The sequence below is a fragment of the Lissotriton helveticus genome (genome assembly GCF_964261635.1).
Source record: "Lissotriton helveticus chromosome 1_1 unlocalized genomic scaffold, aLisHel1.1 SUPER_1_unloc_34, whole genome shotgun sequence".
NCBI classification, from domain to species: domain Eukaryota; kingdom Metazoa; phylum Chordata; class Amphibia; order Caudata; family Salamandridae; genus Lissotriton; species Lissotriton helveticus.
Window position 1 is genome coordinate 1748109 of NW_027611675.1, and position 24849 is coordinate 1772957.

Below are 24849 nucleotides of genomic sequence, written 5' to 3' on the forward strand. Positions count from 1 at the left end.
GTACATGAAATGTGTCATGTCCTGGTTTTCAATATTTTAAAACCCGCTGTGCTGCTTGAACACCTGTAAGAGCTGTTCATTATTAGCATGTACTGACTCATCTTTTTCGTGAGTTGGTCTGTCTATTTTTAGCCAATCTGCTTCCTTTGGTGGAATCTTTCCTTTCAAGAATGTAATAACCTGATTATACTTTTTCATTACCTCAGCCAACCGGGCTCCAGTCTTTTCATCTTTTGGGTACTCATCATTAGGCCAATCTATCGTAATTTTACATTCTGCCCATAAATTAGCAGGAACAACGATGTCAAATAAACCATCTAAATCCTTCAACAAAACTTTCGAGACTTTTACAAACCTTTCAACTTGCCTTTACTATTCTACTGGTTTTTCTCTAAGTTTGGGAAAATTATTTGTAAAGGATAAACTATCCTGTTGGGTCCATGGGACATGCACATAACCTCCTCCTGGAACTTCTCTCATTGGGCACAACCTTTCAACTTTTTCCGTTTTTTTCGTTATATATTCAGATGTTGTTCGATTTGCCTGTGCCTCTTCCTTTTTCTTTGTCCACCTAGTTTTCCATTTATCCAAATCTCCCCATTTTTGTAACAATGTTAACAATTCCTTTATCTGTAATTTTCTTCCTGACACATTCATGGTTTCTAAATCTTTGTCAGAAAATTCTGCTCTATATGCTTTCTGTAATACTTTGGATTTCCCTTTGTCAATTCCCATTTCTGAAGCTAAATTAATCAATTTCTCATGAAATATTTTTGTATTTCGGGTGATGCTTCTGCATATGAATAACAGCGCTTCTTCGCTGAAAGTATTTAATCTTTCTACACCTACATTTCCAGCCATAATTTCTTCCAATTCTACTCTTAATTTAAATAGAGCCAACAACTTTGGCTGTGTTTTTGGCTTTTCTATTTCTTGTGTTCATCTTTCTATTTATTCCAGGGTTACTACAGTGGCATTTCTTGTTCCTGTGGGTGTTTCGATCTGTACCTCTTTTGAGCAGCCGGGTATGACTTTTCTGAATGAATTGTTTATTGGCTCTTTTATTGGCAAATCCATTACGGAAATTATCGACTCACACTCACTTGCCTGATCATCAATTATTATATTTTCTTTCCTTGGTTGTGCGATCGGTGTAGTCAGGATAGGTGTTTTAGGACAATTTTGCTTATCCCCATATAAGGGAACAACGGGACCTATTGTCACTTGTATCGTTAGTGCCTCAGGATTTGTATTTAACTGGGTTATTTTCTAAATTAACTCACTTCTATTATTATTTATTGCTTCTCTTTCTTTTTTTTGAAGTACCCTTTCCATTGTAGTCTCATGTAGAACCTGTGGAACTAGAGTTGTTTTCAGAAGCGGGGCACTAGGTGTAATTCTATTTAACTCTTCTTGGTAAGGTGGAGGATTTTTCACTAAAATAGCTTCAAAATAATCATCTTCTGAATCTCCACTACCAGTCACTAAATGTTTTGTTTTCTCTGTACATTTACTTCCTGTAGTTTCTTCTGTAGTTAGTACAGGATATAACCCTTCTACTACCATGGCCTGTCTCCATTGTTTCATCTGATTATCTTGAGTTTCTCGTGGGTATCTAGGATAAAATGTACTTATGTTACCACTACATCGTGATCTGTCTCGCTCAAAAGCCTCAGATTCCTATTCTTCTAAAGCTTCATACTGTGTTAATCTAGGTCTTGGTTCTAACTCATTCATGCGAATTTGTAAATTGTGTAACATTCTTCCATTAAATGTTCCGTACTCAGGGAATGCTAATACCCCATCATCCTTTATGTATTCTATCCAATTTTCTAACTATACACAAGTGTGGTAGTCTCTTTCTATCATCATATACGATGCAGGTGTTTTCGGGGGAGGAATACTAATTCCGTCTCTAGTTCTAATGGGTTGATTCTTTTAAAAATAATTCTTGATTCTCTGCATAAATGACATTTTCCTTTTCCCTCTGTACATTTTGGGTGGATTTCCTCTGATGAATTGCTCGCGGGCAATACCTATAAGTCTTCTGTCTGGACGGGTCCCTATTATAGTAGGATTTTGGCTCCACATACAATTCCCACTGTCTATTAACACCAAAACTTCTAATTTGACAATTAATCAATTGTTTACTTCTACACTAAGGCTTCTCCAATACAAGCGCGTCTTTTATTCTGATGACCAATCAACGTTTAGTTGACTTATTTACTTTAACCAATGCTTGCGTAGCTTCTCTGTGATGTCAGTTTCGCTCCTTTGTACTCACCCCTCCTTTCTACAATTTTACCTCAGCTACACACCCGCTGCCTCAACCAATCCCAGCACAGCTCCTAATGACGTCAGTGCAGCACCCGCGACTGACCCCTCCTTTGCAAGGTAATGTGAACACTCAATTTCTTTTAAATTTTAGTTCCACATTTCATTAATTAACAACGTAAAACATTTGCTACTGTGCCTGATTAACTAAATTCAAAGGAAAGTCAATTTCTTCCACTGCGAGTAAAACCTTTCCGTTTACCCTTCACACACTACGAGTAAAACCTCTTCCGTCTACTCTTTACTGAAGCATCAAAGAACCTGCTACTCATTCAGTATTGCCCTTTCTAGGTGATATAAGACCAAAGTTTCACCAGTGAACTCTTTTGCTACCAATCACTCTTACTTTTATACAAGAAAAAACACCTTACAAGTGCTTCAAGTTCTACCTAACTTTTCACACTTTCTTCATCAAGGCATGTAACCTCACTGCAGTGTGGCTTCCATTCATCTTATGTTATGTTATGTTGTCTTGTAAAGCGCATGGCTACCCCAGCAATGGGGCGTCCCAGATCTGTAAACCGCTGGGGAACCCGTCCTGGCTTTCCCTGTGAGATGATCCCTGCTGGGTATCTCCAAGGTAAAACCAGGCATTCCCGGTGTATGTGGGGGGCCGTTGTGGAGATGAGGCAAGCTAATGCCCAGAGTTGCCGAGTGTGATCCCTGGTTAGAGTAGGCACCGAAGCGAGAATTATCAAGTCCGCTGACCCTGGTCCACGACCCTGCCGCGTCGGGAAATGAACCCTGGTCCCGGGCCGTCCTCTGCTTCTGGGTCTGCTGCCTCTAACCAGTGAGCCACACCACCCACTATTCAATATCCCCGGGGACTTGTGGACAACATGAAACAATACATACGGGTTTTGGTTAATACATAAATCAATATTTTAATACACAATTTACTACCTAACTTAACTAAAACCTAACCATAGCTCTGCTACCAAGACAATACGCTAAAAGACCATACTCACCTGGGTCCATAAAACACACGCTTACATAAGCTGGTAATCTACCGCTGACGATCAGGACTTATATTTACCTTGTGATAAAATTTACCTTAACACCATTTCTTACCAAACATTATCAATTTAGTACTCAATTTTCTCTGGTCAATGGATCAGGTTGTTAGCAGAATAGGTAGAAATGACATTTACTTTCAATTCTTAGAAGGACCACAGACTCTAGTGAATTTTAAAACTTTATCTAGGCAATAATTTTGTGAGTCAAATACCAATACATGTCAAACAACAACTTTTAAGAAGAAAACAATCAAAGTAAAACATAAAGACTTAATACAATCTCATGACGTTGGTACCTGGGAAGGGTGGAAAGGTAAAACCGTAAAGGACATACCACACAGATTTATATTGACCTAGGATGGTGTGAGGACCAACCCCTGGCCAAAGAGCTGGAAAATGGGACTCTCGAGTAGTCAGGAGCGAAACAGTTCAGAACAGTTCAGGACAGGACAGGTAACCTCTTCTAAGTGCAATGCCAGCGTCGCACCCCTCTCTGGTACTGCTCTCCTCAATTCTTTCCCCATCTAGATGGACAGGTTCGTCTTCTCCAGCGATCTCTCCAATGACTCTTCTCTCTCTCTCTCTCCCCGTCTCTCCTTTCTCGATTCTTCTGTCAGAGTGCTCGAGCAGCGTCTCTGACCTCCGTGGCATCCGTCGTCGTCTGCTTCAGTGATGGGTCGGTGACAGGTCTGTGACAAGTCTGACAAAGTAACTGACTGAGCCTACCTTAGTTATACTATTCTCAGTGTATGTACCACCCCCCCAATGTTTCAATATTCATGAATCCCCTACTGTTGATTGGACAATGGGATGGGGAGAGGTCATCACACCATACTAATGTAGTGTCATTTTCTTAGGTTTAATTGTTCTATGTTCCCTCGCCTTAATTTAATTTCCCATGCTTTATTTCTACCCGCATTTCATACTAGTTTTATCTACAATGTATACAACTTTAGATTTTTTTCTCCTTCCCCTCTCCGGGTCAAGAGGTGATGTTCCCAGGCACGTCTTCTGGTTTAACTGTACTTGGCAGAGTTTCAATGTCACAGCTCGAAGTTTGACTAAATCCAAAGCGCTTGCGCACAACCCCACAAGATGGAGATTTTAGTCACCTTCCAGGCCCAAATACAAACTAATAATAAAGTCAATGAAAACCATGTTAGAATACAAAAATAAATTAACGCACTGTATACCACTTATTTCTATTCTAATCCCTTTAATTTATTTTAACTATTGCATTAGCAGTTTAATAAGACGTGCAAGTGTTTAGTTTAAGCACAGCATGTGCATTAGCATGTGAGGTTCAAGCGGCCATCTTAAGTACTACTGCGCAGCTGCAAAGTATTCCCACCAAAGCGAAAGACGTCATACTACGTAGATGCAGTTGACGCATGTGCAGAAGATTCCTACGTTTTCTGCAGCCATATTAAGCCACTCTGATTTACTTGTTAGTAAGTACATTTAAAAGCTTCCTCTCGATAAAATAAAATGTAGTGTAATGCAATTCTTAGTTTCCACAAAACATGTTGGTTACATTATTACATGTTATTCGAGAGGATTGCATCCGAGCAAGTTTCTAACGTATGAAACCTTGCTCCATCACCTTTACGGGTCTTAATTAAATGGCTGAGTTATCAAAGGCTTGATAAATTGCTCCATACATGAACCATACATTGTGATTCCTGCTTATCCATTGAAAAAGTTCATTCCCTTAAACTACATCATCAGGAATGCACTGCATAGATGGATTCCCTCTAGGAAATGAGCCCATAAGCTATTGGAGGCTTTGCTTGGACCACAAATCCCAAGATCCCTTGTGGAATATTCAAAAGTTAAATGACTCTAACAGGAAGTGCCCGTGTTGTTACTCAAGCGGAGGAACATTGACACAGAAAGCTCTCCTATAATGAAGTAAGTTTGCAAGCTCCCATTGTATTCAAAACCAACGTTCCTACACGCGGACATATTGGTGACTGTTTGTTTTACACTTGGTTTTTAGAAAAGCTAATTCACCTCGAGATCGAGATGGCAATGAGTTGCATGTAAAATTTAAAGAAGTACCGTTGAAGGTATGCCTTGTAAACCTAAATGAGCATCTATACTACCTCAAAATCTTGTTTGACGAGAGTTGGTTCACCAGTAATTATCACATCTTTACTTCAGAACACGTCCCAACACTTCCGAGCTTGGAATTGCTCTAAGTTGCAGAATTATACTGGAAGGTACATGTTAACAACTACAGCTACATAAGTAGCGTACACTCCTCAGTTAAAGAGAGTCTTTTGTAATGCCCATCTCCTGTTTTCTGATTTTTCTAAAACTGGATCCTCACCGCGCATACAGAAATATTGCCTGGAAAAAGCAGTAAAGCTTTCCTGTCCCTACAGCCAAGGTAGGATTTTTTACAGCGCGCGTCGATATGCGTGTTGTGAAATCATGCACATATGGATTTGATAATTAGTTCTCTATCCGAATAGGGCCAGATAGACCTTTCTGTCATCCAACTAACACAGGCAAACTTCTTCCGTCAGGTATCATTCCTTCTTTATTTTGACTCTAGAGCACGGAGAATACTAGAGTAGTTCTAAAATTAGTGATATATTGTTTTATGTTTATCTGTTATAGATCACACCAATGTTTATAATTCAGAAGCCCTGATGAGAGTCCCTGGAGGTTTCACAGGTCTCGAAAGGCGTCGGCATTTTACCCTGCGCCGAGGAACCTTAAAGGATAGATTTATGTGTAGTTTGAGGTATCTGGACTGAAAGTGGCATCCCCACCTGTCTGCATAAATTGTTCCCAGTGTTTGATATTCCTTTTTCTTGGTCTCAAAGAAATGCAGAGTAGGTAAAGGGTCTATCAATTGTTGAATTAATATTGGTGGATGAACACACCTTTCTTCTTTGTTATTGTGTATATTTTGTAAATATATGTAAATTGTTGTAAATGTATGTTAAATTTTGGTATTGTCTCTGGAATGAATAGGTGTTCCTATTCACACATTTATGAATGTACATAAATACAAAACAAAAGTTTTCTAAAAAAGTTTGATAAATAACCAGATCATATGGAATGTTGTTCTTTTGATCTTTGCTGATGAGGCATAAAAAATTGAAAGATATCCAGGCCTCCCCCTTTTTTATACTTTAAGAAAGTGAACATTTCTTTCTCTGCTCTTACAACTCTATGGGCCTGAAGCCTGTCTCTAATACACATATGGGGTGGGTGACAGCTACAATTTGTGCATTCCCTCTAGACAGCCAAAAACACAGGGAGGTTAGGTGTGTCTGCATACTCATATGCATTCTGATGGCTCTTCCTGGGCAGGAAAGGAATGAGGTGCCGACACTTACACCTGAATAGGCAGTGTTGTGTCCCCACACAAAGGGTTGATTCCCTCCACAGCTAGTCTAGAGCCAGAGCTGAGAAGAAAGGAAACTTGTGCACTTCGAAGACCATTCTTTGAAGTCAGCACCAATTCAAAGGCTCAACTGGGTATAAGTACTGGGTCTCTGACCCCACCAAATCAGACACTTCTGGACCTGTGTTGGACTTGGCCCTCCTGGCAGGTTCACCCCTACACTTTTTGCTTTTAATGGTGACCTAGTGATGGTGATTTTTGGTTTCTGCGCACTTTCACTGTGTCCCAGTGGAAAGTGCGTGCGCACTCTGAGTGCATGTGGTGAGGTAGGCCTGCCCTCCGATAGGAATGCATGGGGAATGTATGTGTCCCTGGTAGTTCCTGATGAGTGGGGTGTGCAGGCTTGAGTCTGGTATGTGCGGACTCGTGTGATTGAATGCTGCACAATGATGTATGCAGCGTGTATGTGTCTAGTGTGGAAGTGCCACTTCTAGACATGGCTGTGCGTGTGCTGTAAAGGTGCTGTAAAGGTGCTGGCGTGTGATTGGCTGGAGCTGGCTGGGGTGCCAGGCTCCATGAGTCATGATGGGTCTGCCCGGTGGTGAGTGTTGAGATTAGCATGTGTGATGTGAGGGAGTGGTGCATCTGGGTCCTGAATAGGGCTGGGCTTTCCCCACACAATGCTGGCTCCGCCCCCTGTGGTGCGTCTAACGACCCTAGCCCTGCCAGTGAATAGAGTGAGGGGCTGAGCACATCAAGAGTGCTCACAAACCAGCTGCGACTGGTTTTTCCCCTCACCCTGAGCTCAGACAGAGGGTTTAACTGTATAAAAAGGGGCTGTGTCCCCTTACAAACTGTTCTCTTCCAGGACTGGAATGTTTTTAGGCATCATGTGCTTTCCTTCCCTGCACCTCTGAATGTGTTTTGATGCATCATGTGCCTTGTCCTTACACCGCTGAATGTATGTTTATGCATCATGTGTTTAATGTTCCTATGCCTATACCCCTAAATGTATGGTGAAACTTAGGTGGTTGTTTTCTCCTAGTACAGGTGTTGCTAGGGAGGTCCTGGTTCCCTGCGCAATATTTTCCTAAGGTGGTGAGGGTTGCGTAGGTGGTACTTACCTGTTACCAGTGATTACTGGTGGTGTGCTCTATTTTCTAATTTGTGCCACAGTGGTTTTATATTCTATGTTCTAAGTGCTAGTTATTAAAGTGCCTATTCCTGACAGTGGTCCAGGTGGCCCTGTCTTGTACATATCCCCTGTAAATTCTGCCTGTGCCTGTTGGCACATTGTAAAGTGTGTGTTTTTATCTGATGTGTTTTGGTATAATACAAAGGCTATTTTTACATATAACCTTGTGTGGAGTTTCCTTTGTGATGGGCCTTGGGTGTTGTTGCTGGGGGTGTACGCGCAAACACTTAACTCACATTGCCTCCGAGTTTAGCCTTACTGCTCGTGCTACGATACCAAGGGGGTGAGCAGGGGTTATCTTGGCGTGTAACTCCCTTGCCCTGACATGGAAGTGGTGGTCTCTGACTGACTTTGGCGCGAGCCCTGGCCAGCCAGGGATCCCATTTCTAACAACCTGTAACTACACTGTCGGAAAAACTGCTGAGGTACTTGAAGGACTGTCACTCTGCTTCGCAGCTGCCCTGGAAGTACTGCTTTTCTCATGTGCTGCCCTGCTGTCTGCTATTCTCTGACCCTGCTGAGCACCAAAGTGATCTCCAAGGGTTTGTTGGATTGCCTTCTGTTATTGAGACTCAGGGAGATCAACATCTCTACACCTGATTCTGTCCCTCATTTACTGGAAGCGTTTACTGGAAGCGGACGCAGATAATTGCTTCAGGGAAACTGGTGCGTCCACTGACTGCATGAGCAGAATTCGAATCATTGTCCCTGTGGCAGAAGCAGACCTAGTGCTTCGCATCGGAACCGAAGCATCGCCTGCAGAACTCATCCCTCGACTGTGTGGAGAAACCGGTACATCACTTCGGAACAAACACATCTCGGTTTTGGAACTGACGCTTCACCACCACTGCGTGAAGAAAATCGACGCACCTCGCTGTTGTCCCAGGATAAGATACTTTGTTCACCGATGCCTGCTTAGGTCCTGTAGCCGGCCTTTGACTTTGGCTCTGTCCAGCATGACCAGATAACCCGCACTGGCACTTATTGCTTCTAAGCACTAGAACTATTTTTATTCTTTAATAATTCACAACTCGACTTCTAATAATTGGATTTTTGTCTTTTTGATCTTAATTTATTTATTAATTTATTGTCTATTTTTCTAAATGTGGGTGGTGTGTGTGTGTCTGCATCTGCGTGCATGCATGTGTGTGTGTGTGTGTGTGTCTGTGTGTTGCACAAATACTTTATACATTGCCTCTTTAGATAAGCCTGACTGCTCTGTGCCAAGCTACCAGAGGGTGAGCACAGGTCCTCTTTTAATGTGTATCTAGGTTACCCTGACTAGAACCACGCTAGTCAGTGGACATGGTGCTTACTTTTGCCATACAGAAACCCCTTCTCTCCCTGCCCTTTCCTGCTACATTTATTTCATGAGGAAGTTAAGTGTCTTTTTTTATTGTCACTTGAATACACATATTGCAGACTTCGTTTTAATTAGTATTTTTTTCAGTCTGCTCAAATTGTGCATATAGCATATTTTTTATGTTATTTTACAACACCCAGTTGATAAATATTGTAGATTGAGATAATATCTCATAGCTGGAAGTTTTTTAAATATCTGTATATGACTGAGCATACCACCATCTGAGTGGAAATATTCTTGGACACTTATATAGTAAATAACTATAACTCATTTAGAAATGGCAGCAGTTAAGCAGCAGTAATAATCTAGTGTAGTAAAGGGCTAAAAACATGGGAGCGTTGTTCTTTTGGTCTTTGCTAAACAAGGGTTTATTGAGTGATGCACTGCCTGCACGTAAAGTAAAGGACAAATGTATCCAGGTTGTTGTCAAATATGCACTTTCAGCCTGTTCTGTTTTTTTTAGCAACACATAAGCTTTCTGAAAACTTGTCAATTTACTTTTTCACTGGATCAAAACCATCAAAAGTGAGAGACACCATCTTGCCTGCCTCTTTCTTTGCTGCTCAGCAGTCACAATGAGTTCCTCCGAGTTCTTTTGTGATATTTGCCTGTTATTGTAATTTATCCTGCATAATACTAGACAAAGCACGTTGAGAGCTGGAATTGTATCCTGTTTTTAATTACACTTATAGTGGACTGCTTGTTGCAAAGAAAGAGGCAGTAAGATGGTGCCTTGCTATTTTGTCAACACTGGACACTTCAAAAAGAAAACTAATAAAATAGTTTCAGAATAATTGTCCTCGTTTCTGTTCTGCTGTGAGACTTGGGGTGCATTGGCTGCCCAAACTGTTAGAGGTAAAGTCCATTTATGCATTACGGTATCCGCAGCCTCAAATTTCACTAGATATTTAAGACTGTCTTCAGTGAAGGGCACATTTCATGGAATGCTAAGAGGTTTGCCCTTGTACCTGCCTAAAGCTGAAAAATGCGTAACATCGTTCCTGGCAATTACAGCATTAATACTGTTTATTTTGTGTGTGCATTTCCTTGTTTTGTAATATTTGCAACATCAATACTGTTAATTGCTGTTGCGTGGCACAATGCTATATATTCTCGAGCGACACAGAAAAAAACAAGCAGACGTGCACACACAAGCATTCCACACATTTCCTTTAATATCTTTTCCAAGAGTGTCTCTATTCGCTCCCCCTTTCTCTCATATTTCACTCACACAAAAACAAACACAGGCAAGCAGATACACATAAGCAGACACTTACACAAAAGAGTCAGGTGGAATTCAAGCCATTTGAGCCTTGTTACCCCATGGCTTTCTTGATAGCGCTGTCACCGGGCTGCCTCGATTTCTGTGTTTGCAACACAGCATGATGGTGAACACCCGGACGGTATGCAAATGAGCCCAAGCTGAATAGTTCAGCGGGGGCTCGGCTCAGGTCTACAGACGTGCCTTAGCTGTCAGAGAGAGGCCGCCAGCACCAGCGTTTCATGAGTACCAGTACTCTCCTCGGCAGTAGAGACGGGCCGGTAGTCAGAGTGATAAAACTAAGAAGTGCCGGCACTCAGAGTGATAAAACTAAGAAGTGCCGGCACTCAGAGTGATAAAACTAAGAAGTGCCGGCACTCATAGTGATAAAAACTAAGAAGTGCCGCTACTCAGAGTGATAAAAACTAAGAAGTGCTGGTACTCAGAGTGATAAAATTAAGAAGTGCCGGCACTCAGAGTGATAAAACTAAGAAGTGCCGGTACTCAGTACTATTTTTTTTTTTGTTGCATGTTTTTATATCGCGCGAACTCGACCTGCAGATATTGTAGCGCTCTACATGAGCACCGTATTTACATGACACATTCAGGCGCGGGGAGATGAAGTGATTTGCCCAGAATCACAAGATGTGGACGCGACCCGAGGCTCGAACCAGGGCGTTTATGCCGACGGACCACATCCTTGAGGCAGATCATTCTCCCACCTCGCCACCAAGACATGGAACACTCTCCCCATCCACCTACGGCACATCCAAGACCTGCTGACCTTCAGGAGGACACTCAAGACCTGGCGCGTCGAGCAGTAGCAGCGTCTGCCCATCCCCCAGCGCCTTGAGACCCTCGCAGGTGAGTACCGCGCTTTACAAATGCTAGGATTGATCGATTGATTGATTTCTGATTCCGGCTTGAGAACTGTCTGGAAAGGCCCCTCCATGCCATTGTCTTGTCTTAAAGTGTACTGAGCGGTATATCAGTTTGGGTTGTTATCGGAATTTGGTAAGTCCCAGAGCAGCGCCGTCGACACTACTTGCAGAAGGCGTTGCACAATTTGTGATAACACAACAGAGAGACCTACGCTGCCGGGGTTTTCACTCAAACTCCGTAAATTACCTACTAGTCATGCATCCCCTTTTGTAGGAAGCACATCCCAGCAGTTCCTAAGGCCTTTCACCTGAAGAGCTGTCATTTATTTGGCTGCTCATGTCATACGTTTTTGGGGCCTCCCAGCTTGAGTCTTTTGTACACCGCTTGTCCAAAGGACTGTGCAGTGTTTCTTGTTCTTTGAGCCGCCCGCCTCCGAATGGCTTAGAGTTGTCTCACCTTATGTTGGCTCTGCCGCCTGGAGAGTTTACTCTACTTCTGTCAGGCTTCCCACCTGGACAGTATTATCCGCTTCTGCTAGACTTGTGATGTTTGGTTCTGCCATGACATGCTGTTCATTCTTCCAGGCCTGTAACCTGTACTCTTATTTATTTCTTCAGTACCCATTAATAGATTGTGTTTGGCTCAAGGTTTTTGCACCTGGGGTATTTTCCAAACAACACCTGCAACTTTAACGGAATACTGTCCCATAGCATAGGTCTGTCTTCCACCATGTCTTCTGTTTCCAAAGGCCTTGCGACTGGCAACATGGTGATTTCTGTAGTCTTGTTAAGGATGGAGTGTTGATAATTTCTTCAGGCCGCTCGTATTTAGTATACTCACATTCACTACATTTATGTGGCTTTCCACAACAGTTATACAGCACCAAAGTAACAAACTATGTGGCCAATTTGAGTAAATTACGCGGCTACAAGAGGCCAATGATGTGAAGCATATTACCATTAAGTAACTATTCAGAACCGCTTGGTGTGTTTGGTATTCTTCTCAACTCTGAATGCCTTGTTGAATAACAATGATGCGAATTTGAGTGTATATTAAAAGTGAACAAATGATAATGAATTCCTGTGAACTCGATGTGCCATGGGGGGGTAGGCCTGGAGGGAGGCCACGAGGAGTGTGGGCACGTGCAAGGGGGGAGTTATGGGCCCTCAGACAGACCGTGTCACGATGGGGAGATGGTGCACAGGCGGTTTTGGAAGCCCGCAGTGGCATTGTGGCTTAAGGCTGTCAGGCTGCAAACACCGTCACTTTTGATTCGACCGTGGTCTATGTTTTATGGTCAGAGTCGCACCCTAGAGCTACGCTTCACTGTTTTGCAGAATGCATGTGGCGCGGTTGTTGCAGTGCCCGGAAGGGGTTGGAGAGCTTTGGTGGTCGGTGAAACAGGGGTTCAGTTGAGTCAGTGGTTCCTCACCCTCTGCATTTCTGGTGCATCTGGGTTGGGGTTTGCGGTGCCAGACATGGGGGTGCTGCGCCCATGAGTGGGCCCAGGGAAGCCTGCGTTTGGATTGTTGGTGTGGCCTACTAGTGGGTTTAGTCGCAGGCACTAGGCACTTTGCAGGTGCGATGGCAGCGCAGGACATGGCTTCGCCTCCTTACCAGGGATGACGTCTCAGTGGATGGGGGACGGTGTTTGTGGTGCTAGTACCGGAGGTGGAGTGGATGTGGGCTGCGTGGCTTGTCCTTGTGTTGAGGGTGCAGTGCTGGTCACTCAGGATTGGTGGGTTTGGACAAGTGCTGAAGTTCCTTAGAGGGGTGCTTTGGGGTTGCTCTGGCAGGAGGGGCGGCTGGTGCAATGTGAGGTGGCAGTATTGTATGATATGGCTGGGAGGCCTTATCGGGCAATACTACCACCATACACAGGAGAGGAGCGCAGATTTACACTTAGCTTGGTCCGGGTAGTACGTCACAGAGCAGTCAGGCACACTTAGTAACATGTGTTGAGCATTTCACAGTACCAACATTGAGAATAAGTAAATGCCGCCACTCGAAAAAAATCCGGACACCAATGTTGTAAATTTAAAAAGCGTTTACAAATCAATGCAATACAAACTGTCAAATTTCCACCATTGAAGCTCGGGGTGAAGGTCATTGAGAATATTTACCTCTAATTACTGAAAATCTTGAAGAGCCCTGGGCTGGATCCTCTTGGAGTAGAAGGAAAAAACAAAGACCAGGCTGACTCGGGCTCTCATTGTGCCAAAGTCGAGGCATTTGAGCATCATTACATTTCATGGTATGCAATTCAGACCACAAGATGCATAAGAACAAACATGCCAGCTGGCAAGATGGCTCAGTGAGTCGAAAGCCCGAGGGAAGAGTTGTAAAGTGGAGGTCTCGCTCAGGTGTGAGGTCTGCGTTCTTGTGCTCCCCTCGCACCCCTGTGCCTCGGCTCATTGGAGAGGAGGGGAGGCGCAGATGCTGTTCATAGGGGTTCAGGCACTGCTGAAGTGGCAGAGGCTGACCTCTTGAAACAGCTCAGCTGCTTGTAGTGTACGTGCTCTGGCGAACACTGGTATAGGAGCCCATGATGCCTACGCGTTGGCACTTTTTGGGGAGTCAGGCTGTTTGCACTGTCCCTGCTACATGAAAACCGGCCCTAGGAGGTGCCCGGCTGCTCGTAAAGCTTGTGCTGCTCCCTGTGAAGCAAGGCTGCTTGTTATTTCTGTCTACCCCTTCTAAGATTGCTGGGCTCTCAGGCCTATAAGCAGCTACCACATTTGGGTTAACTGTATCAAAACCCACAAAAACACACCCTGTTCTTTTGGGGCAGCTCCATGCCTGGTGCTTCAACAATAAAAGCACTACAGCTGCCACACACCTACAACATCGCGTTCCCTCCTCAATATTCGCTTCTATCACCTAATGCCCGCTGCACCTCTACCCATGCCCCATTGTGCCATCTCACCTCAGCACCATACAATATGCAATGGCACCCACTTCCTGCAGAGTATGCTATGCTCTCCAAACACAATCGCAGGCAGCCCACCCCTCTCCCCTGGACCAGCCAAAAGTTCAGAAAAAATACCCCGTTCTCGTCAAGATGCTGTCACTGGTTCCGGCTGCTCTCAAAAGCGTGTTAGTGCCCCGAGGCGTGCTTCAACTCGCTGTTTTGGGGTGTCAAATTGTTACAAATTAGGTAATATTAACCTGTTAAAATTCCAACGTTGTAAGGTAATACTGACACAAAATGTGCCGCATTATGCTGCAGAATTTGCCTTTTCTTTGTGCCTAATTTAGTTAGACCTAACGCATAACTTGGCCCTCCCCTGCCGCATACTTTCAGTGACCCTACTCATACGTAATGTAAATACCAACTCTGGGGCGCCCACCATTTTAAATGCTGCAGCCCTGTCACTGCACCACCTGTTGTGCACTCCTGAACTGCACCTATGTGTCCTTGAAGTGAGCACGGCTTGCATACAACAACCCCAAATTAATGTCACAAAATACCCATAATCCAACACAGCCGTTAATGAGTTAAAAAAGGAATTTTCCTCTAGGCGCTGCAATTTAACATGACGCAGGCCACAGCATTGCTGCGCGCTTCTTAAGTATTCACCTATCACTTCTAAGTTTAGAAAACGTAGGACATACATTAAATGCAAAAATTAATTAAATTCCCTGCTTTGTGGGTGAGAACCTACTTTCTATGGATATTTATTTGTCTATCTGTTTGTGTCTTCTACAGTTTCTATAGTCCCACTATGTCTGCTGGTTTATATGTTGTGGCTCTGATCTTCAAAAAAGAAGTTCACAAACAAGGTTTAGACATGGCATGAAATTACAATTAGGCTTAAGTTCTGTGAAAGTAAGATTCAGAACAGGGGATTCGATATAATGTCAGCCTACTTACTGCAAAGAAAAATCATAGAATGAAGCACATACTTCGCACAGCATTGCTGGCCTCCTTCTGCCTCCCCTCCACTCCCATTCCTGCCTTTCTATGATACAATCCTCTAGTCTTCTTTTCTCTCTCATTATTCTCCACAACATCCACTCTCTAATGCCTTATGTTCTTCCTCTTCATCAGCTATTACTTTCTTACAGTCACTTCATTCCTCTCTCCTTCTCTTACTTCACTCCTTTCTCTTCTCCTGTCCTCCTTCCCTTCTCCTCATTACTTACATCACCTCGACCCCACTCTCTTTTTCGCCTCATACTCCCTCTCTTTCGCGTTCACTGATTCCTTCTTTTGTCTCCTTTCATTGTTTTCCTTCATACACAAACTACCTATCCCTCTCATTCTTACTTTCTATCTATTTTATACAGCTCTCAGCCCTATCTATTCACCTTACCACATATTGACAATACACAAATAACACTACATACCACAGAATTCCACCTCACACAATTCAACAACTAACAATTCCAATTCAAGCCACATAATTCTACTTCAAACTACATACATCCACTCCACTCCAAACAACTAAACATAAATAAAAAACAACATCATTTACAACGTCAAAAATTCAAACTTCCACAAATGCGAGACCGAATGCATTGCAAATGCTTGTTTTTCTTTACAGGAAATCTTGTTTCTTTGTGAAACTCTCCTATACATATAGTGGAGAAGCGTGGCTCAATGGTTAGAGCGTCAGACCCTGATGCAGAGGTCTGGTCCAGCACCAGGGTTCAATTCCCGCCTCGGCGGGTCTTGGGCTCAATGCCCTCGGACCTGATAATTCTCGCCTCGGTGCCTATTCTAATCATGGGTCCCACTCTGCAACTCTGGGCAATAGCTGGCTTAATCCCCACAACGGCCCCAACAGCGCTGGGATGCCTGGCTTCACCTTGGGGGTGCCCAGGAGTGGACATTTCAAAGGGAAAAGGGTTCCACAGCGGTATGTGTACAGCGCCAGGAAACCCCAGTTGGAGTATCAGTGCGCTTTACAAGTACAAATTCATTTCATTTCATACATGATGTGGAAAGCTTTGAGAATTTGGGATATGAGCACAGTGTGAGTTTATTAGACATATCATAAGATATAAAATGTTGGTTTTCATTTCAGATATTGTATGTCTGAATACTTGTGATACCTTTAGGCACAGGATGTCTGCCTTGGAATGAGCTATTTCTTCCACCTAGGTAAGAGGTATAAATTGAACATTAGTCACTATTTTGAGTAATAGGAGTAGTTGTGTGGCTTTCTTTTGCTATTTGATTTAAATATTCACTTTTTACAATCTGTTTATGGATAACTGTTCTCCTAACACAGGTGTTCTCTTCAGTGGTCACTAGGTGTCTTCTCTTTGGTATTGAATGACGCACTACTCAAACTCTTTCCTTATGATGGTTTCTCTTGTTTGTGGTTGCACGGTTCTTAACTATAATTTTAATCTCAAGAAATAACACACACTTTTGTGCACTAGGGATACAGTGGTTGATTACTACATGAGAATGAGATTATGTGCTCAAGTATGTTTTTACTCTGTTTACTAGAGGCCCTGCTGAAGTTGATGGTAGATATACCATATTGAAGAAACACGAGTTGGCTACAAAGGTTATCAAGACTGCTGGATGCATGTGGAAATATGAAATAAAGCACTACTGATTACACTGGACATTGGACTGTAGGACATTGAATAACTCTTAATTTTGGTGTTCAGGGGATCTTATAATTTAGTGTCGGAAGTCCTGGCTCCCTATTGGAGTGTTTGGTGGCCACATCTTCTCCTTGGAGCACCTCTATGAATTAGCTGTTTCAGATAAATTGGGTACACACATGTTTGCGCAATCTTATGACCTTGCCACTTGTCTATCTTAAGTTGTATGCTGTAACTTTCATTCGTTGTTTCTTAGTTCTGCTAATTTCACAAAACTATATTGATTACCTCTTGCTGCTTTTAGGTTTATCAGTTAATTCAATATCATCCATGTGTGAGTGTGGCTAAAGTATCTGTTCTCCTGCAGATTGGTACGCCTGATTTTAGGAGTGTCAGCTGAGGTATACTTTCAGGATAACAAGCAAGTTAGTAGCATCTAATGGGGAAGTGGAAATGGCAAAAAAAGAATCACTGACATTATTTATGTTTTTCTTGTTCAGATATGATCTACTGTCTGAAGGGTGGCTGACTCACAAACCTTCAGATGCTAAGGATTGCTGACTTACAACCCTTCAGATGCTAAGGATTGCTGACTCACAAGCCTTCAGATGCTAAGGATTGCTGACTCACAAGCCTTCAAATGCTAAGGATTGCTGACTCACAAACCTTCAGATGCTAAGGATTGCTGACTCACAAACCTTCAGATGCTAAGGATTGCTGACTCACAAGCCTTCAGATGCTAAGGATTGCTGACTCACAAACCATCAGATGCTAAGGATTGCTGACTCACAAAACTTCAGATGCTAAGAATTAATGACTCACAAGTTCTCAGTTGCTGATTCACAGGTTCCTAGTGCTGAGGATTGTTTTCAGGAGCTAAAGGTTACTGACTGGTTACCAGAAGGCCAGGTCCGTCAGTTAGAATTGCGAGTGTCACCAAAGATGTGTCTTCTCCGTGAACATCTGCAAGGGTTGACACAGATGTCACTATCGCTGTGTCTTGAATACTAAACCATGTTCAAATTTGCCACCTGTCTCACTGGTTCTGTTTCCTCCTATGGGATTGATAGTTCTCGCTAGAACAGAGCAGATTTAGAGGAACCCACTGCCACATGACATTTATTAGAATCAGTATATCCTCTTCTAAAAAGCCACAAGCAGAACAAGGTCCAGGCGGGTGGACCATGCAATGATCTTCCATGAAGCAGATCGTTGCCATGCTGACCAATTCATAACAGGCAGGAAGCGGCCAAATGATCTGACAGTACCAGTTGGAACCAGGCACTCTCTGGTGAATAAGCCACTGACAGTAATCTCTCTTCACATTGGCTGAGAGTGTAGTGCCAGCACTGAGACAGCAGAACTTTTTCACTCGGCTCAATCCAACCTTGCAATAAAGCGAGAATTAATCGAAAAATGTTAGTGTAACACATGAGACTTGTCCTTACGGCAAAATGTCTGTATGACCACTATAAATATTTGTATTTTCACTTGAATGCATGTACTACAAATATGCTTCATAAGGCCAATTTTAATATTGATAAATATTGGATCCATGGAAGACACAATTTGTAATTTACAGGTATCAATTGCAGAGTAGTAGCAAAAGTCACCACGTTTTGTGACATTAAGACTGCGCTGTTGAATAAACCCCGGGTCCATTGCCACCCATTAAATTTGTAATTGTTCCGTAAAAGTTCCTTTTGATGCTGAGCCTAACTTTGTTCTCAAATGATTATTTTGATTAACTGTACCACATATTTTTTATCAGTTTTGAGTGGTCACATTCTTGGAAGCAGTTTAATTACATTTCAACTGAGCTCTAAAGAAGTACAGTAATTACAACTGTAATTACAAATTTTCCCCGTGGTCAAGTTCATGGAGACACCAGCAGTTCTACTTTTCCCCTAGAAGTGGTTAATCTAGTTACAAACTGTTTAGCATAACATTCAAAGAAATCAGCACAGTTGATGGCCTGGGTCTTGCCAGCTGCTTGCTCCAGAGCAGGTATATGGACTGCACCCCAGCTTCGTGTGAGCTTCATGGGTAAAGTACAGCCCTGGCACGTGCCCTGCAGGATCTAGCGTGTGCAGCATAGGCGCTGTCATTCTCCATCCTTTTCCTGAGATTTGATTAGGCCGAGCCTTATGGTTTTACTTTGCGAAGTGGCAGTTTTCACTGTCTTTCTGGATTACAGGTGGTTGTTGATGGTTCTTGGACATGAGATCCGGAGCTCAGCTGCCTGTAGGGAAGCGGAGGTTCACACCATGCATTCTTCTTGTAAATGACGATCAGTTGTGGTGCCAGTCTAGACCGGAGTGTTGTGTTCTGTACACAACTTTTAAGCCTGTAAGGTGGATGATTCTTTGTCACAGGTGCCTCTATGCTTTAAACAGAGACTCAGCAAAGATGAACATCTAAGGATGTGAAGGCAATGAAGAGATTTTCTTTCCATAGATGATCTGGTAGTAGTTGTATAACCACTGTGTTTTTAGTACTTTGTAACATTATTGATAGGTAGAGTGAAGCTCCATAGTAGAGTCAGTTCAGAAAATCAGGACGTGAAAGGATGACAGGTGGTCACCTGGACCTTCTGAGGGAACCCTAGCTCAGGTTAGATTAGTCTTATGGTTCACATAGGATCAAAAGTGCTTCTCATCATTTGGTGTACTCGCAGAGCCTGGGAAATCCACGATCTTTTAGGAGTTACTCTAACTTCCTGAGGTCTGAGCAACCTAGAGGATGGTAGTTCTCCCAGTGTCTGCATGTGAGGATCTCTGTTGTGGATGAGTTGAGTTTAACTTCACTAGTCACATCCATTGGTCGATGCCTTGAACATAGTCATCTACACATGAGCTATTCAGACTGCTCAGACTCCCCAGTTTCAGAGGGATTGGTGTGTCATCTGCTTGGCTGCAGCACGCCCGGTTGAAATGTTTGAGGTAGGCCTTGAGAAAAGTAGAGCAATGATTGCTCTTTGGAGGTATACCTCCTGCTTTGATGTTGATATGATGTTGACATGAATAAAGAAAGCCAGGTAATGCTCATGTTGTCAGTGAGGTAAGACATTGTGATAAAATGTGCTTAACATGGCAAATAAGCCCAGTAGAAAAAGTATAGGAGTATCATTCTTCCAAACTGTGGTTGTGCGGTCGGCCACGTTAGAGATCAGAGCAGATTCAATGTCTACCCAAGGGTGGATCCCAGTTTATTGGTTTGATGGTGATGTGTTTACTACAAGGACATTTCAGATCAGTTGGCTAAGAAATTAGCCATTTGAGATTTTCCATATGTGCTTGGTGGTATATTAAAGAATGCTGTCCACATGAGGTAAACTTGAATTATTTTGTGAGCATTCATGTTTGCGATCAGCATTGCTCGAGTGAATCAGCAGCTGCCTAGTCAATTCAGACATACAGATTCCATGAATTAGAACCCGCCTACATCACTATGCAAGTCATATGATTAAAGACCCAACAGTATGTATGATATCTTGGGAATACTGACTGCCTCTGGATGCTTGTTTTATTTATTTACAACATATATGTACATTTAGTTTCCACATACAAACCCCACAACTTTAGAAGTAATCTCTTGTAAAACTTGTGTTTGAGCGTCCTTCAGCTCCTTTTTTCACTTTGATGCACAGTACTTACAGCCAAACCTGAAATTCAACTTCGAGTCTGACTTCCCTTCTCACATCTCAAAAGGCTACCGCTCTGCATTGAATATGCTCATAGATATTGTATATTTCTGCTCATTTACATGCAGTAACAAACTCCCATTTTTATTTTGCAGGTCACTGAAGTATGATTAAAAAGGGAAGCGTAATTTAATAACATGAAGCGAAAATCACCACACTGAAGAGGTTTATGTTGAAGAGGTGAAAATGTCTCAGAGCCCCAATAACTAAACAGTACCAAGAAGCCGAGGAGGAAACAGAAGTAGAGAACCCTACTGAAAGTGAAATTGATATCACTAATTCTAAGCATTCATTATATATTGCTGAACAACAATTTCTTTTATCGCAAACGTAGGTTATTAGGGTTATACAGCTCCAGAAATGAAAATGAGTAAATTAATGTCCAGACAGGTCGACTGAAAATAACCTCTTTTGTAAACTCAGTCTACATAAGGAAAGCCCTGGAGAAAAACCAAGCCATATCCGTGCATAGAACTTGAGAATTCTTGTCAGAAAGACCAATCACCTCAACGGTAGTGAACACTCTTTAGTCGGAAGAAGTAAAGAAATCCCTGGTACAAAAGAAACACACCTGGTGGAAAAGAAAGTACAAAGAAAGTCATTGTAAAAGGTCCTTTCCAGTTTCTAGCAAAAGCAATGAAGTTTGCCAAAGTTTGTTTCAGCCATGCTAAACATTGAAATGTGACACCACCAGTGCTCAGGTGCTAGCCACTGCTCTGGAGACCACACACTGGGCATTGAAGAAAAACAATATTCTGCTACCGAGAAATGTGTAATGTAATCTTCCTTCCTTTGCACATGAATAGCCTACACTAAATCAAGATAATAAGTTTGTCAGTGTTTTATAACCTGCCAAATAAATGTTAGTAAAGCTCCAGTCAAAAAGTGAACCTAACTCTGCCGGACAGGCTTCATATAGACATAACATGGAGACCATATCTCCATGAGAGAAATTTTGAAAGGTTCAATAGATTAGCCTAATTTGCTTAAAGAGGTCACAACACTACAAGTCTAGATAGATTTTCCAGTAGACTCAATACAAGTGTTAAGAATAACACGTGAAGCACATTGAGAGGTTTCGGCTAACAATTATTTAAACGTCCGGATTTTGAAATCGGGTAAAGACTTAATCTGCTGTGTACTCAAGAAAAAACTAACCTGGAGACAATAACCCAAGAAAGAAATCTTTTAAGTGCTCAAAATGTGAGGATGACATTTTCTCGCCAAGATAGTATACACTAAGGAAAAACCTTACAATTACTCTAAATGTCAGAAACTGTTTTGGCAGAAATCTGATTCACTAAAGAGAATTAATACTGGATAAATCCTTTAACTAATCTGAATGTCAAAAAAGCTTTATTTGTAAAAAACCTTTCTTAACATGCAAGAGCACAAATAGGGGGAAACCTTTACAGTTCTCAGATTACCAGAACCGTGTTTGTTATGAATTCTCTCACTCAGCATGAGAGAACACATGAGGGGCAAAAACCATACCAGTGCTCTGAATGCAAGAGAACTTTCAGGCACAAATGCAGTCTCACTGAACACAAGAGAACTCACACTGGGGCGAAACCCTATGGGTGCTCTGAATGCCACAAAAGCTTCAATAGGAAAGGCAGTCTCATTAACCATGAGAGAATACACACTGGGGAAAAACCTTATCAGTGCTCTGAATGCCACAAAAGCTTCAGTAAGAAAGGCAGTCTCATTAAACATGAGAGAATACACACTGGGGAAAAACCTTATCAGTGCTCTGAATGCCAGAAAAGCTTCAGTCAGAGATGCAGTCTCACTCGACATGAGAGACAACACAGTGTGCAGAAACCTTATCAGTGCCCTGAATGCCAAAAAAGCTTCAAACTTAAAGACAGTCTCACTCGACATGAGAGAACTCACACTGGGGAAAAACCATACCAGTGCTCTGAATGCCAGAGAAGCTTCAGTGTTAAAGCGCACCTTACTCAACATGAGAGAACTCACACTGATGAAAAACCTTATAAGTGTTCTGAATGCCAGAAAAGCTTCAGTCAGATATTCAGTCTCACTCGACATGAGAGACAACACAGTATGCAGAAACCTTATCAGTGCCCTGAATGCCAGAAAAGCTTCAAACTTAAAGACACTCTCACTCGACATGAGAGAACTCACACTGGGGAAAAACCTTACCAGTGCTTTGAATGCCAGATGAGCTTTAGTGTTAAAGATAGCCTTAGTCGACATGAGAGAACTCACACTGGGGAAAAACCTTATAAGTGCTCTGAATGCCAGAAAACCTTCCGTCAGAAAGGCAGTCTAACTCAACATGAGACAAAACACACTGGACAGAAACCTTATCAGTGCTCTGAGTGCCAGAAAAGCTTCAGGCTTAAAGTTTGCCTTGCTCGACATGAAAGAACTCACACTGGGGAAAAACCATACCAATGCTCTGAATGCCAGAGAAGCTTCAGCATTAAAGGTAGCCTTACTGAACATGAGAGAACTCACACTGGGGAAAAACCTTATAAGTGTTGTGAATGCCAGAAAAGCTTCAGTCATAGAGTCAGTCTCACTTACCATGAAAGAAAACACACTGGGGAAAAACCTTATAAGTGCTCTGAATGCCAGAAAAGCTTCCTTCAGAAAGGCAGTCTCATTCTACATGAGAGACAACACAATGGACAGAAACCTTATCAGTGCTCTGAATGTCAAAAACATTTCAGGTTTAAAGTCAGTCTAACTGAACATGAGAGAACCCACGCTGTGGAAGAAACCATACCACTGCTCTGAATGCCAGATGTGCTTTAGTGTTAAAGGTTGGCTTGCTTGACATGAGAGAACTCACACCGGGGAAAAACCTTAAAAGTGTTGTGATTGTTGGAACAGCTTCATTCAGAGAGTGAATCTCATTTGCCATAAAAGGAAACACTCTGGGGAAAAAGCTTATAAGTGCTCTGAATGCCAGAAAAGCTTCAGTCAGAAAGGCAACCTCACTCTGCATGAGGGAAAACACACTGGACAGAAATGCTATCAGAGCCCTGATAGTCAGAAAAGCTTCTGTTGTCAATCCATTCTCTCTGTGCATGAGAGAAGCCATACTGGGCTTAAATTGTGCCTCTTTTCTGAGTGCCACAAAAGTTTTAGTCTGACTACATGAAAGAGCCCATGCGAGCGAAGTACCTTATCAGTGCCCTGAAAACTGGAAATACGTCTGTGAAAAAACTACTGTTTTATACTGCGAAAGAGCATACACTGAAGAAAAAACAATAACCGAGACCAAACTGTAGCTCTACGCTTGCAGAGGCATGTCACAAAATGCAAAGGATGAACAACTACTTTTCAGTCCAAGGAGAAAAAGAAGAAACAACACATTAAAAGCAACGTGCAAGAAAACTGGACCAGAATACAAATGCCTGTAAGAGAGCACAAGAATATAGTACAAGGTACATTAAACTCTTAAAGCAATTTAGTAGCTACTCCGAGTGAAAGTGAAAGTCATAGCTCAGAGTAATAAAGTCTGCCCAATTATTTTCCGTCTTAAAGCCTCATCGTCCGGACACAAGGGATTTATTGCAACTCAGTAAGTTAATTGAGAAAAAAAACAATGCATTTCCATACTAAACATTCAGAGAGCAGGATCATTTGAAGAAATCAATCCCATGCTGACAAGTAGCAGATGACTGAGCGGCTATGCATTGAGCTGTTACATCTTGGTTGGAGAAGAGAGACCAATAATGGTTGTTCACAATAGTGGCGTGAACATAAAATGGTTACTGTGCGCACAGAAAAAACTTGTAAATCAGGAAAAATAAATTACGTTCAAAAAACAAAACTTCTCCAAGTACTAGCATGCTGACAACAGACAGTTTAATCTCTGTGTTCCTGACTAGTGGCCAACTCGTGGGCCTGACGGTATTCCAATTGAGTTTGATAAAGTTTTTCTTCACACACTGTTGAATGTTTGCGACAATTGTTTGTTCAGTAATAGATTTATACTATTTGGGTTCTTTTGTTGAGGCACCAATTATTGTCCTAGCTAAACAGGATTAAGACCATAAACATGCAATTCATTTCAGCCCTTTTTGTTTTATTAAGCAATACTGACAAAAATGTTCGCAAATAGGGGCCCAGCTTTCCAAACATGTGTAAATCCGTTAATCACAAAGTCACACCACTTGTGCAATATATTAAAC

General features: G+C 42.3%; 1 protein-coding gene across 1 annotated transcript in view; it reads left to right on the plus strand.

Moving 5' to 3' along the window:
* The first annotated feature begins 21971 nt into the window (after positions 1–21971).
* LOC144805946 (uncharacterized) overlaps positions 21972–24849 on the plus strand; it is a 389169-nt gene continuing 386291 nt past the window's right edge. The window contains 1 exon segment of the mRNA XM_078672408.1: positions 21972–23440. Coding sequence (XP_078528534.1) covers positions 22124–23440 — 1317 coding nt within the window. The 5' untranslated portion in view covers positions 21972–22123.